Here is a 15168-nt window from a genome sequence, read left to right on the forward strand (position 1 = left end):
TGTGACATGGCAGTTTCCATTTAAGGAAGAAACCTGGCTGTCCAAGAAGGTTCAGCTGCCTCTCCTGTGGCCGAGTCACTGGCAGCAAGGACGTTCAGCTCCAATATGCTGCTATATTTGCAGGGTTGGCTCTGCCCCTCTTGCTCCTCCAGCCCCCAGAGCTTCTCTGAAATAGAATTCAATCCTTAGGATGAAGAGGTTCTGCATTCCTGGTTTAAGTGATCTTGGTGTGTGAAATAATGCAATGCAATTGTGAACATGACTAGATGCTTAAAAGAAGTAAGGGGTAACACAGAGTGCTGGTGTTTGAGGAAGGTGCTCACTCCCTCTAAATCTATAAAACTCTCAGAGCACAGAAACTGAAACACTAAAAGATGCTGCCATTCATTCATGGTCCTTCCCAGACTCCGGTCATACTCACGTGGGCTCTGTGCCCACTCTCTAGGACATAACACAGCCAATGGCACATTCTTCCACTTGTTTGGCAAACAGAAGCAAACTGTGCAGGTCACAAGTCATGCCTCAGGGGAGGATTTAATGAATGTTTAACCAGCAATTTGCTGCCTGTGAGATGTGCAAAGAAAACCCACTGTCTCTGGACAATTCGATACAAATCACATCCATGGTTGGGCAGGAGTTCCTGGCAGGTGAAACAGACAGAGCAGAAAACAGGCAGAAGGGAAGGGGAAAAGAGAAAGCCACAGTAAACAGTGAGCCGCTGCATTTTGTTACATCACAACCACATGCGCAGAAACTGGCACTGGGCCTAAAATTCAGCATTTGGGGAAGTTCAGCTTCCACATTTATATTTAAAAACAAGGAGGAGGGGCGGGGGCACATTTCTAGTCCCTGTGGTTGAGCAGATAGAATTGGCCCAAGCCTGGGGAAATCAAGAATGTCAAAGACAAACCAAGCAGGAGTTATGCTGCTAGCTAACAAATAGGCCCAGCCGCACTGTGTGTTGTGAGCAGGAGGGGTTTTTGGTCGGCTGGTTTTAGTGCACATGTACAAGGCCCCTTCAGCTAAGCTGAACTGCAAGAACTGATGCAGTTCCACCAAACTTCCTAGAGCGGCTTTATTCAGTGACTTTTAGGAACAGATGCTTTCTGTTCCCTGATCTGCTGCCATCACCTGCCTCTCATAGACCGTAAATTGCTGCTTTATACCAGCTTGAACTATTTGCTTCCCTAGCCCAAGATTGCTCATTCTGACCAGGACTGAAGATGCCAGGGACTCAACCTGGCTCTTTTTGCATGCAGAGCAACCACTCTCCAGCTGAGCTATGGTCCCAACTGGGCTAAATACTGGTGTACTGTCCTCTGACAGCCATAATAATGCCTTTTAATGGAAAATCTTTATCTTTTCTGTTCCTATTTCCTTGCATATTCACCCTCAATTAATTGTTTGTGGGTTTTTAAAAAATCATTTGACTGGAACTTACAAATTTCAAAAACACTGCATGTTTAAAAAATACTAATGCAGTGTTGTTGAATACCAACAAAATCATTACCAATCTTGAAGGTTTGTTTGTTCATTTGTTTGAATGCAAAGGTTTCAGTACTGGGGTTCTAAGTTTCTGCTTTGGTTGGGACAAATCCCATTAGACAATTCAGCGAACCTCATCTATAAAACCTGAATGTTAACTACCAAGATTCAAGTTTCCCTTTCCTTGAGGCTATCCAGCAAATTGCTAACCTGTAAAGCAGTTTGAATTGGTGCAATTCAGAATTCCAGCAGTAGTTGTAAATGAACCAATCCAATTTTCCAGGACAATTAATTTGGAATCTTAACTGCTATTATGGGTGGTTATTTCAACTTTAACAAGGGACTGTGATTTTAACCAGTATCTTTTTGCCTGCTGAGTACCCAGAAGCTGGTGCAGAAGTTCTGGCATAAGCGCACCACTGATGTCCATTAGGGTGGGGAGAGCATTATCTCAGATAGTTGTCTTGTTCTATATCCTACATCAGAAGAGTGAACTCCTCTCCAACCAGTGCCAGCTCTGGGCCAATGGGCCCCTTCCCTTCCTGATTCTACTTCCTCAGCACCATGGCCATCACCCACTCTTGCTCCTCACCCCCTTTCTCCCTCATTTCTACTGCTTATTTGCTTGACAGGCAGAAAGCCACAAATTGCAAGTAGTGGCTCTACCTTCCCACCACCACAGTTTGGGTCAGGGCAAGAGGCAGGTCAACAGACAGGTTACACTGTGAGAAGGGAGAAGCAACTCCAGGGGCCCCCTACTGGCTTCTGGGCTTATTGCCCACTTATGAGTCAAGTGCCCAGCCATGTCTGCCCTTGACACCAGCCCTGACTCCAAGAATGGGTCCTTATGCAGCCAAATCTGCTCCATCCATCCATAAGGAGGGGGGTCAGCAGGCTCAGGGGGCTTTCAGAAGTATGCACATATAAGCATACCCCCCCCCCCTTGCTGGAGCCCAAACAATTCAAGGAGGTCAGACCACAATCAGTGAATAGGCACAACATGCTTACTGTTTCAGAGAAGAAACCAGTGAAGATGGAACACAGGGGAGTACCCTGGAAAAGGGTACAAATGCCTCTGGCTATGGGGTGGCATACAAATGAAATAAATTTAAAAAAACACATGGCTGGCTTGTTAGAACCTATACCTGGAGCACTCCATGTGGGAACATTTTGTTGCACAAAACACTTCTCCATTACATAGCACATAAACCTCTAACTGTTTGGCTTCCTGATAGCTGCAGCATATTGAATTAAGTTCTTCAATTATTCCTCCAGCATCTTTTTTTCTGCAGTGCTAATAATTAATTCAGTACCTAAATGTTATGGAACTGGTATCATTTCCACCTGTGCACCAGCAGTCCTGACAATTAGGTCAGCCTCTATTAGCAGTGATTAATATCACCCCAAAGAGCTGTTAAACACTGGTTAAAATTGATGAGAAATGACAAGGAAAAGCTGATATGTAGCATCTGTCATAGATCTCTCATCTCTAATTGCTGTGTTTTTGTTTTTTTTGACAAGTGGCTGAACTAGGAACAGTGAGTACCAGAAGACGCATGACAGAGTGAAAGGGCTGGGCTGGGATATGCATCAAGAGCATGGGAAGGCGAATGAACATCATTCCCAGAGCTGCTAAACTGGACTCTGATCACTCATCATCCCAATCACCTGCCAGAAAATATTGTAAAACTGGTGTAATTCTGGATGCCTCAGATACTGCAAGTCACCTGGTAGCAAGATTGTACAGTGAATATTTGACAAAGCACAAGCCAGAATGACAGGGGAAGGAGAGACCCAGTCTGCCAGCTGATGAGACACATCTCAGCTGGTTTTTCATATTGCTCATCCATGGCTGACTCTCAAATCTCAAGCCTGGACCAAGACATTTTGCTGCCTGAGGTGAAAGACAAAATGGCAGCCCTCCAACTCTGTGTCAGACGCTGGGCAGACTGGCCCTCCAGTCTTATTTCAATGCTTGGGTAAGAAAGGCATCCTCTCCTGCACCAGGAGGGACAAGGCTTGTTAAGCTGCCAACCACCTCTCTCTGCTTTGTGTATTCACAGCACTGAGATCCGAGTGCCCCACACAGAGCATTTCTTTTCCTGCTTTTCCACTACATAACCTCCCCCCCCCAGATGACACTGTGGTGTAGCAGAACAGCACAATTGGAAACGGTGATGCCATGCCCTTTCACAATTAAGTACCATATTTGCTTTTTTAAAAACTTGCTGAGAGTGCTGCTGAAAAAAACTTACAGAAAACAATGATTTTGGAGGGCCCTGGTGTTGTCTAAAGAACTGGAAAACAACCATGAGTAGAAAATGATGAGGGAAGGATAAATGCCTTGTGTAGAAAAGGATGCTCTCATCCAGCATCTCACCATCCTTCCTCATGCACACCCCCTGCCAGCATCTGCTGCCTGAAGCAGCCACCTTGCCCTGCCGAATGGGAAAGCTGTCCTCACCGCCACTGGACAAAAAGAGTGTCAGGTTCACTGCAGGTTCGCTCACGGATTCCAGAAAGGCTTGTGTCTGCAATATTTTCTTTCTTGCAGAGAGTTCTGTTCCACCTCTCCTGTCATTCAAAGCTCACAACAAAACTGATCATCAAAAAGGGTTTGCACATTGCTATTGCCATTCTTGGTGCCTGAAGAGCCATTTGTTCCAGAAGTGGCCTCCATAGCTCACAAGCCAATTCTGTTTTAGAATTTGTTACAGTTCTGCTTGTCAAAGAGTCTGCTGAGCAGTAGACAAGCCTGGGTTGCAAATAATTCAGAAAATGGGCATCTCATCAAGATATGAGATAAGACAAAGGGCATCTATTTGTGATGGAAAACCAGTTGGATTAGGAAGGAGAGACTGATAGTCCAAAGCCTGCTATAGTTTAGCAATGATAGGCCCAAAGACCACTACTCAGGTTGCTGGGATTTGACCCAGACCAATTGCTGACCCTTAATATAACTAGTTCTATAAAAAGAATTAGAACATATTGATTCCACAGAATGTATTTATTTCTTTTACTTGTGCCCTGATTTTCGACCAAAGGTGGCACCCACAGCGGAATGAAATACACAGGGGTATGTCTTCAGTAGCTAACCCCTAGGAACTTCCAGATTTCATTAAATCCATTGTATAAATTTATAAATTCATTATATAAATTTTATACTTGGGGGTCTGGACTTCTGCCATTCTGAATCCCTGTACAGCCAGGAAAGTTGTAGGGACTTCATTAAAAAATAAAACATATACTCTGCTCACTCTGTAAAAGCAAGATGGCTGCAAACATCCAGGCTTAGTACAGGATGGGCTTGAATGCTATCGTTCAAAACTGCCTTTTCCAGCAAGAGAGAGAAATAAGCAAGCATCTGCCTAACTATAAAACAGCAGATTTTGTTTGGAGGAGGCAGGAGAGCCCCTCCGTGGCATCCTTGCACAGCTACGGTCTGTTTTGCTTTGCTTCCTCTGTTCTTTGACTTAAAGGAAATCATGAAACTTGAAAGGACTGAACACTAGTGACTTCCTACTGTTAGAAAAACAAGAAAGGAACTGAACCACAGCTTCAAGAATTCTATTCACTCTCTCATCATTATTTTCACCTTGTCAAGAACAAAATACATGCACAAATGCTGTCTATAATTGTTTCATAATCTTCCTTGGGACTAAAAGAATGTTTCCCCCTTGTTCTCATAAAATGTACTGCACTTTGTAATACTTCACAGTGATTGCTATATTTACTTAGTATTCAAGGAAGAAACAAAACACTGACTACCCTGGAGACAATAACTTGTTTCAGATAACACATTTTGCCCCAGAGATCCTGCACTGGAGAAAGGAGCTTCCGAGTGCTGGAGAATACACCCTCCAAGATGAGCATGCGCATGGCCTTGACTTATCTCACAAGTTACTGTGTGGGCTTTATTTTAAAAAATCTTGCTATGAGTGAAAAAGTAGGGCTGCTTGCTTGGCAATGCTTAGCATTGGTATGAAGCGAGGGTCTGAGACTTCACACGCCACCCTACCTGGATTATGTCTCCCCACAGCACACTAGATCTTTGCTGATATACTGTGGTAGCTCCATTTTGAGGGAAATGCCCTCTAAACATTCAATACAGGCAGTCTTCTTAAAAAAAAAAAAAGTAACTCAAGTGTTTGAAATTATAGCACTTAAAAAGAGGTAAAGACTGGAGAGATCCAGCATGTCACACTTTGTAATAGATTTAAAAATCATTTTAGTTACAGTGCAATCCTATGCATGTTCTTTCAAAGTTAAGTCCCACTGCATTTAATGGGACTTTACACATTCCTGAGCACATTTTTAGCATGTCAGCTTTAACCAAAAAATAACACAATTTAACCTACAGGCTACAACCCAAAGTCATATTTGCAAGCAGTGAGTCATGCATAATCACTAGTAGCTCCAAAGGATCACAAACATGCCCAGATGCACCAGTCACAAGGTATGAATGCACAGTCTGCTGCAGATAGAAATACACATCCAAATGCTAACTGGCCTGGCTTGAGTATAATGATCAACTATGGTTTATTATTATGTCTAAATTGCAAATTGTGGTTAATGCCAGCTAGGTTTTTAGAGGAACAAACCGCTTGATAAAGCATTCAGTGATGTTGGTTTGTTTCAGTAAAGCACAGGGTGCTTTGAGACAGAGGACTGCTAGTCAAAAACATTATGCAGCTATTCCAAGTTTTCCTCCCTGTTAAATTTCCTTTGGTCAGAAAAATAAAGATAGGCGATGCGGTGGGGAAATCTGGTTTACAGATGAAAAACATGACCAGGACCACCTGTAAGATTCCATGAATGAGGCACGAGGATTACCTTGAGGAGGAGGAACAAGTCTTGCCTCCATGATTCAGAGTATTTCACCGGTTTAAGCATTTCAAGAAATAATAACATGAGCACAAAAATAACAACACAATAATAACACAATAACAACAACAACTAATGTTCACTAATACCAGCTTGCAATCAACGCAATTTGCTGAAGAATTGTAATCGCACATAACAGGACTCTTAGTCTGAACATCACAGCTCCCTGCTAGTTTGATATTGCTTTTCAAAAGAAAAACAAAAGAAAATTAAAAATCCACACAAGTAGGATACTAAAATTAACACAGAAAGGTTTGTTAATCTATTTGTTTCTATATCACCTCTAAAGAGTATACAGCCCTCTCAAGGCAAGTTACAAAATAAAATGATTTATAAGAAAAGTGGATCAAATTAAAGCAATACAAAATAATCACAATATCGTATAATAAAACAAAACCCAACAATGCAAGATTTTCCCACCAGACAAGGCCTACAGTATAGCGTATTAAAAACAAGAACCACTTCACTGGAATGAGTTACAGAAGGCATTGCCTCCCTCTATGAAAACCCCGCTTTAGCCACCCTCTTAGAGCTTGAGAATGGTAGAGATTGAGAACATTCCTCTTTGGCCCAACTTCATGGGGTAGGAACCAAATCATGGGGTAGGAACCAAATGATTACAGATGGAAGTCCTCTCTCCCCTGATGCCCTCCCACCTACTAAAGTGACATGAATGGTGAGGAAGGGCAATTGCATAATAAAGAGTTCAACTGGAAACACCCTTCATATTTAACACCTGAGAATGCCGAATCAGTCAAAGAGGTTCCTACCTGTTCATCTCAAGGAAAACTTTCATATTCAGCACATACCATACCAAGACACGTGGAACTACACAAAGAACAGTGGGAGATGCACCTTGGAAACAAGAGGCAGATGATGTTGAGTGGGAAAACTGATGGTGGGGAAAGGCCGAAGCACCTCTGCAGACACCCTGTTCCACTGGAAATGATTACCTTCCAGAACTGTTCTTTATTTAAAAATATCTATTAGAGCATCATTGAATGCACTTGCACAGAACATGCAGTTTGCTCCTGAACTGGCTGCCTGGATGACTCAGTTATGCAAAAATAGTAAACCTCAAGGGGAAAGGAGGAACACTGTTCCTGGAAGTTGGGAAGAGCATTCTGCTACAATGAGCAACATCACTGGGCAGCATTCCAGGAAAAAGGGAGCTGTTGGGTGGAATGGGAGGTAAGCTGAACACTGGGGCATTGTTACCTACACTGACTTTATACACTGACTTAAAACTTGCTTTCATTGCACCCCTTTCTTCTTCCAGCTTTCCCAGAGCCTTTCCTCCACTGGATCTCTTCCTGTCTTGTCTCATTTTGTGATGCTTCATTTTCTCCTTTCCTTTCTGGGTGGAAAAGGTTTGTTTTAAAAAATCTTAGCAAGTTTTTCTTTTATCTTTTTCCCCCTGATTTGACTCCTGGCTTTGATTTCTTCCCTCCCCTCTATCCTCTTTCCTCATTCACATGATCAGTTTCATTATAGTCACAAGTGCCATTACCCAGCCAGATAACCCATCAAATGCAGTCCTGCATTCCATGGAGTCAATATTGCCATGGTAAATGTGTTAGACCACTGCTTTGACTGCACCAAAGGATCCTTTACTAGCAATGGGTGAGGGGCAGTTGCAGGGGCAAGCCCAGGGTTTTTTGGTGTCTGAGGCAAAGGTCAAGATGGTGGCAGCCACTCTCTTTCCATCTACTGAAGCTAATTGGAGAGGTAGGTGAATGAAGCCGAATCCTCCACTCCACCAGAGGCATTTGCCACACTGCAAAATGGGCTGCCCTCACTCTTCCGGTTGATTGAAGGCAAAGATGGCTCAGTGCATGTCTGTTCCTACGGCAGAAAATCTACACTGCTCCTCCTTTCCTTATCCTGGTGCTGAAAGCGAACAAAAAGAATGGACCATTTGATGCCGCTTTCACGATCTCCAAAAATGTGCTGCTGGGGGTATGCTTTGCCCAGCACTGGAGCCAGAATTTCCAGCGGAAGACAAGGTCGCGCACCTTCCATCCTCAGCCAGAAGTACTCGTCCTGCAAGCCCCTACAGAAAGCGTCTTCCCTCATCTCTGAACCCAACTGAACCAAAGCTTCTCCTGCTGGCCATGTGTGGAACTGTTGGGCACACTGGGCTCAGGTGCCAAGGAAAGCATGAAGCACGCAAAAACAATCGGGGATTGACGTTTGCCTGTCAAATCTCTTGGCCACTTGCCACAAGTGGAGGATGCAAAACCAAAATGTGAACATTCAGGTTGGCTCCATTTTGCCCTGACTTTATATTTGTTACATAGGCAGGGGGAGGCTACCAGATATATTCAGTAATAGTTTATGCTGGCCAGGGCCAATGGGAGTTGTAGTCCAAAAGGTCTAGAGAGTATCAGATGGCTTGTCCCTGCAAGAAAGTTTTGTACTGGGTTGTGGGGGGGGGGGAGGAGCACTTATAGTATAGCTACACTCACCTTTGTTTTGAAAGCTTTGTACAAAATTAATCCTTGAACTCCCTAGTAGTTTGACAATATTTGAGCCATCAGCTGATCTTTTTGTTTCTTTGGTTGATCATTCAAATGCCAACTCTTCCGATGACTATCTATCTATTTGTTTATTTATGGCTTTTATAGACCAGCTACTGGCATCTTGGGACAGTTTACAACTTCATACATCTCATAATCAAACACATCCATCCATCAGAGTATCATTATCTGGGTGCCACATTCTTGTTTGACTGCAGGCACACTCAGCCCAAGCTAGAATGAGCATAATAAAATGGAATGCATGAAGAGTATTTTCATAAAAACCAAACAATTTTTATCACAGCACACACAGTGCACAGATAAAGAATTGGGTAGACCTCCTGGCAAAATGCTACACAATAGCTATGCGATCAGGGAGTCTGAAATATAAATAAAATTTAATGAATAGAATATATTGGTAGAAAATTAATTTACACACACACAATTGATCTTTTTGGAAAACATAACAAACAGCCCTGTATCTCTGTCAGTTCCTCCCTCCCTCCATGCCAGACCTACTGTACTGCTTGCAACCTCTCCCTTTTCCCCCATACCCCTAGGAAGCCATCTTTTCATGACCGCAGGATACATATGGCTTGTCCAGCCTTCTTTCATAACTGTAGATTCCCAGGAAGCTCCAAGACAATGAATTAAGCTTTCTTACGCCTGTCCTCCTGGCATAATATTTTGAAGGCTCATGTCACCTCGTCATCACAGACCAGTTCACAAACCAACCAGCCAAATCAGTCTAGTTATTCGAAAAGCTCACTAAGTCTCATGGAAATCAACAAGGAAAAACCATCTTGTTTATCAGGTGGGTCTGTCTTTTGTTATAATACAGCAGATGATCTGAAACAATAATAATTGTAAGAATGATTATCCATCTGAATGGAAGAGAAGGTTTCCATATTGTATGAATAAGCAGTAGCAAAAATCTTTTGCTTCTCCCCACCCTGAACCCCATAAAGCCCCTTCTCGTTGCTCTTCAGAGCCTAATAGAGAGTCTGACAATAGAGCCTAACAAGGACATATAGATTTTTCCAGCAGCAAGACAACGCAAAAACCATTTTAAAATGACTTAAACCCTTGGAAAACAGCTTCAATAAGAAAACACTTTAAAACCAGAGCTAAATGACTAAATAAATAAGGGGGACTCAACACTCAAATTCATTTAGACAATGTACCCTGTTTTTGTTAAGTTTTTCTTGCTTGCTTTCAAACCAGAGACAAATTGAAATCCAAACTTCTTCCTTAGCGTGTAATTCCCTCTATTAATTTATTACCACCTCATCCATTTAGCATTGCCATAGAGTTATTTCAGTGTTGACTCCTAAATTATTTCTTCCTCCAATTTTTTTTCCTTCAAACTTTCTCAGAATTCTCATCACATCCCTCCTGTTTTATGTCCCCATCAATCTGGTTTGGTTAGAATGCTTTCATCCTCTCCTTTGGCCTTTTCAGTAAAATTAAATAAACCAAATTGAACTTTATATTTATTTATTTATTTATTTATTAAAACATTTTTATGCCGCCCCATTCGCCGAAGCCTCGGGGCGGCTTACAACAAAAAATAAAATAACATTTTAAAATACATACAATAAAATACAAATATATAATATAAAACATACACTATAAAACAAGCCGCCCTGGCCAAATAAAATTCAATAATATTAACATTTAAAATACTGCTTAAATAAAAAGGTCTTCGCCTGGCGCCGAAAAACATATATAAACTTATCACCTATCCTATTTATATGGAGAGAGATGAGGTACACCAACCAACAGATTTTGAGATGTGAATTTAGACTGTGGAAAAAGTGGGCCCAGAAAGAGACTAGATTAACATGAATTGTGTTATTGGTAGCTTCTAGGGATCACACGCAAATGGATGTAAAATAACTGTAATAGTTCTACTGCATACATATGTTTTAGTGTCAGATCTCAAAAATGTCTGTCTCTAGCAGCAAAAGTAACAGATAATCTGTTGCAGCACCTCAAAAACATGTTTTTATTATGGTATTAACATCACAGTAATAATGCCCATGCAGTAATAAATGTGTTAGTATTTAAAGGCTTATTTCTCACCCTCAAACTAAAGAGTCATCAAACAATTCAGTGCTAAACTTTTGACAACCCACTGCTCTGAATTTTCTTAATCTGGTTGGGTTCTTGTTGGTTTACCTATCTTAGATGAGTGAGGAAGGTCACCAACACGTCTTTACGGCTTTGGCTGGGAAGTTTCCTGCTACCTGAAAGGTATTGGTTCCTTGCAGCCCGGTCAGTGATCTCAGCCAGAAACTAAACACTGTGTTCAGTTAAAGGGCTTCCCACTGAATGAAGCTATTTCCACACATGCAAATTAGATAGGCATGTACCTAGGTAAGGATTTTGAGCAGTTACAAGTCATTGCATACCATTTCACTCACCTCTCTAATGCTTACATAAACAGCATTCTTCACGTCAACATGATCAAACTGAGAAACTATTTCTTACCACTGAAACTGGGAGTGGGGGACGGATGGACAGACGGTATTTTTAGCAGAAATAAATGTACATACCTTTGGTAGGTGAGGCCACTGCTAAGAATGTGGGTGTAACAATTATGGCTTTCTAGTGGTTGGTTTTGAAAGCTCCATGTCAGGTCAGCTGGGGAAGAGGGCACAAGTTTAAAGATAAAACTAAGAGGAGGAAAGAGGAAAATCTCAACTCTGTCCACTGATTTATATGTTCTGGGCAACCTTCAGATGCATCTCTTCCAGGCGACTACTGATTAATAGTTCTGCACAGGCTAAAGCACAGTGCTCTTGCAGCTACAGTGTTCTGATAGACAGCAACTTCCCTGAATGGGTGATATCCAGTGAGCATACCCCTTCCGCCAAGAGAACTGCTTATTTTCCCAAAGGACACATTAACAGCAATTCCCAAGGCCTTGGGCTCAGTGTCATTTGCTCATTAAGACTAGCCATGTGGGAGTAGTTTTGATGTGGTGCATACAAACTACTTCTTGAAAAATGAAGTTGTATTTTCAGGTTTTCTCTCCATACATCCTAGAGATCTATGAGTAGAAATGGAAAGGTCACAAATATGTCCTTTAACTACCAAATAATAACTAGGCATTTACTGCAGATATGTGAATTATTATTTGGAGTAAGAATGGGTGCAAGGCACCCCCTCTGGGGAATACTAGCTGTTGACCCTTTGCTTAGAGTTTAGAGTTTATACATAGTTCAAGTATTGAAACAGGTGTATGCATCACTACTTGCCATGCAGACAGATTCTATACCAACTTATTTTTCCCCTACTGAGTAGGAGACCACTCATATGCTAGAATTATGAGTTGGACAGAGGCTAAGCCAGTGATACACAGGTCCCACTTATTTCATTGGGACCCAGGTGAAATTAACTTAGTCTGGATCAGGGATAGGTAATCTTTTTGGCTTGCAAACACATCCAGTAATCCAAGGAACTGTCCTGGACTCCACCACAAAATGTCTACCATGGGAGGCATGGCAAAAGTCTAGTAACTTGCCCAAAAATTAAATGCAAGACATAGGCGAGGTCTCAGCTGCAACACACTAAACCAATCCTTTGAGTCCAGCTTTCCACACCAACAGAAACATATTACAGAGTATTCCCAACTGCGTTAAATTTACAAAACGGAAAAGAAAGGACACCTTGGTGAACACCCTGAAAAATATTCAGGGGCACAATAGTGCCCATGGGCACCATGTTGCCTTCTTGGCCTGGACTTAAGGCTGCGTGTATGAATGCTTGCACCACTCCTCCGTGGGACTATTGCCTCATGTTGTAGTACAGTGCTCAAGTGACAGGATACACAGAATTGATTGAGCAGATGGCTGGTTTTGTTGCTCTGAAGATTCATGCTCAGGGGCAACAGTAGATCTTCTTAAACAGAATACAGTCTAGGATTCAGAGAGGGTTAAAAATGCTGCATGGCACAGGCACTGGGATCACCAAAAATGGCACATTTTGCCCTGGTGCCTGTGGAGGTCCACTTCTCCCTCTAAGGGTGAAGAAGATGTAGCCCACTGGGAAACCACACAGGCGTGCACACTCAGGTCCTTATTATATATAAACCTTCCGCCCGTCATGACAGCAGTGCACTGCATTAGCAACAGAGATAAAAGCAGGTCTCTAAAGGCTGGAAGTGTTGGAGTATGTGATGGAGAGGGATCAAAGATACACAGTAAGTACCAGGTAAGAGAGAGCTTTACTGCTTACAGCTATGTTCTAAACAGGGAGCCTTCAGAACAGAAACACTTTCAGTCCCTAGATAATCATTCAGTTATCTGCTTGGGTGTTATGTTTGAGTGGAACCATCTTTTAACACCCATCTACTGTGAGCAAGCTACAAGCACAGCAGTCCCTCGGGAAAGAAACAAAGCAGAAGAAACCCTCAAAGTTCTCTCTCATTCCACCAGCCTCAGCATCACCAACAGGGGGGAACTCAGCAACAGACAATCCATTAAAGCTTGACTGAATAAACACTGCCTCCTTCTGTCTTTCAGGTAGAATTGCCTCAAGGTTAAGGTAATGAGGAAGGGAAAAAAACCGCCCTATGCAAACACAAGCTTACTGTCAGCATTCCCCTCCTTTTGGAGGTCTACGTCTGCATGCAAAGCTGGCCTTGCAAGCCCACCAGACTGCATAGCACATAAGAGATTCACAACTGACCAATGCCTAACAGATAGTCAAATGTAAGGTGTATTGAGAAAGGAAGCCTACATGCCAGTAGAACAATGGTAAAGTGGCAGAACAACGACAGAATGGTTTCACTTGGATTTAAAGAGAACTTTTTATTATTATTCTCTCTTCCCCTATCAGGTCCCACCATAAAAGGCAATTACAGAATTCCATCTTCTCCTGGTACATCTGGAAACAGTACAAAGTTGTTGTGTCTTTGAGTAGGGGGTTGACCAATTTTCTTAAAATGGTTATAGGATGCAGAAGTCACTCTCCGTAACCAAGCAGCCGCAGGTTGAAAAGGTTCTGTCATAATTCCACTGTCTATAACAAGTTTACAGAATCTCCTGCTACCTTCCAGTGAACAGAACACTCGTGGGCTGAAGAAGTTAAGAGCATCTACAAAGTTAGGACACATTGTCCAGGTCTGCAGGAGAATTGTTTCTGGATTACGTGTGAGCAACTGGAATGCCCAATTTGCAAAGAAGCTAGTAGAGCAGAAAATGTCTTGCTTTCTGGTTAGCACTGGATGATCAGTCTAATATTGGGGTTGGACTGATGACACCCAGAAGGCCCACTCCCCAGATGCATGGAACAAAGAAAGTCTGGTGACAGGCACTTCTCAAGCTTTCCGTTTTTTCCTTTTCCCACCAGCAACTTTGTTCCTGACACCCATTGCTCCTTCTGCGTCATCTTCGTCTGCCTCTTCCCGAGAGCGCTTTGTCTTTTCCCCTTGCTGACGCAACTCCTGTGGATAAAAGAGACAACAATGACTGGAGACTTTGAAGCAGTCAGTTGTTGAGACAACCAACAATTTAGAATAGAAATCATTAAACATACAATCCTTAGGACAGGTTTCCAATGATGGTTTAGAAGTCTCTAAACTTTAAAAATTGTCTTCACATACCTAATGTTTATGGATGGACATTTTCAGCATCTTCAAGATGTTTCCCACCCCCAGAATTACCAATATCTGTTTGCTGCCCCTCCTTTTCTTTGTTTTTTAGCTTCTTATTGCTGGAAATAGTGATCTCAGTCAGTCAAGGATTAGATTATGTAGCTGGCATATCAACATGATAGTGCAAGGTAGGAGGATTTTGCTACATGGCATATTAAACCCCATTCTTGCCCTTACTTTAGTCCCATTCACAGCCCGCAACTAGAGACTTGCCTTGGACAGGGGCAAAACTATTCACAAAAATTGCCCTTCAGCCCCAACTCCATTACAGCTCTGGCTCAACCTTGTTCTAAAACTTCTTTCATGCCAAGCCGTTCTCAACAGGACTTTGGCATTTTATAATGACTTTTTCATTCGGAAACCCCCATGATTAAACAAACAAAACTGCTCTCTTCACTGAGTATCTGTACACCATTCCCCAATCTTCATTATATTTACTCTATGGTTAGCTACCCGAGTAGCGCATTGATTCATTAAGCAGTCAATACTGTTAAGCTACAGCAACACTACCGGCTCTGTGAGACCCCTACAAGCGAGCTAGCAGGAAAGACTGTGGTATCTTCTATCAGACAAAGGCCTTGCATTGGATTTGATTACACCAAGAGTATGCCTGATGCT

The 15168-nt window shown here is 42.3% G+C and overlaps 2 protein-coding genes across 2 annotated transcripts in view; both read right to left on the bottom strand.

Annotated features, from left to right (window-relative positions):
* Positions 1 to 7305, bottom strand: part of LOC123036514 (retinoic acid-induced protein 3-like) — a 34062-nt gene extending 26757 nt beyond the window's left edge. Inside the window, exon 1 of the mRNA XM_044455815.1 lies at positions 7140 to 7305. The gene's annotated coding sequence lies outside the window, so the exon portion shown is untranslated. The remainder of the gene's footprint in view (positions 1 to 7139) is intronic.
* Positions 7306 to 13685: 6380 nt separating this feature from the next.
* The window catches only part of DDX47 (DEAD-box helicase 47), a 28105-nt gene continuing 26622 nt past the window's right edge, over positions 13686 to 15168 (bottom strand). The window contains exon 13 of the mRNA XM_044455379.1: positions 13686 to 14340. Within this exon, the coding sequence (XP_044311314.1) occupies positions 14215 to 14340 (126 nt within the window). The 3' untranslated portion in view covers positions 13686 to 14214. The remainder of the gene's footprint in view (positions 14341 to 15168) is intronic.

The sequence above is a fragment of the Varanus komodoensis genome, unplaced genomic scaffold, assembly GCF_004798865.1.
Source record: "Varanus komodoensis strain SLA01 unplaced genomic scaffold, ASM479886v1 scaffold8, whole genome shotgun sequence".
NCBI classification, from domain to species: domain Eukaryota; kingdom Metazoa; phylum Chordata; class Lepidosauria; order Squamata; family Varanidae; genus Varanus; species Varanus komodoensis.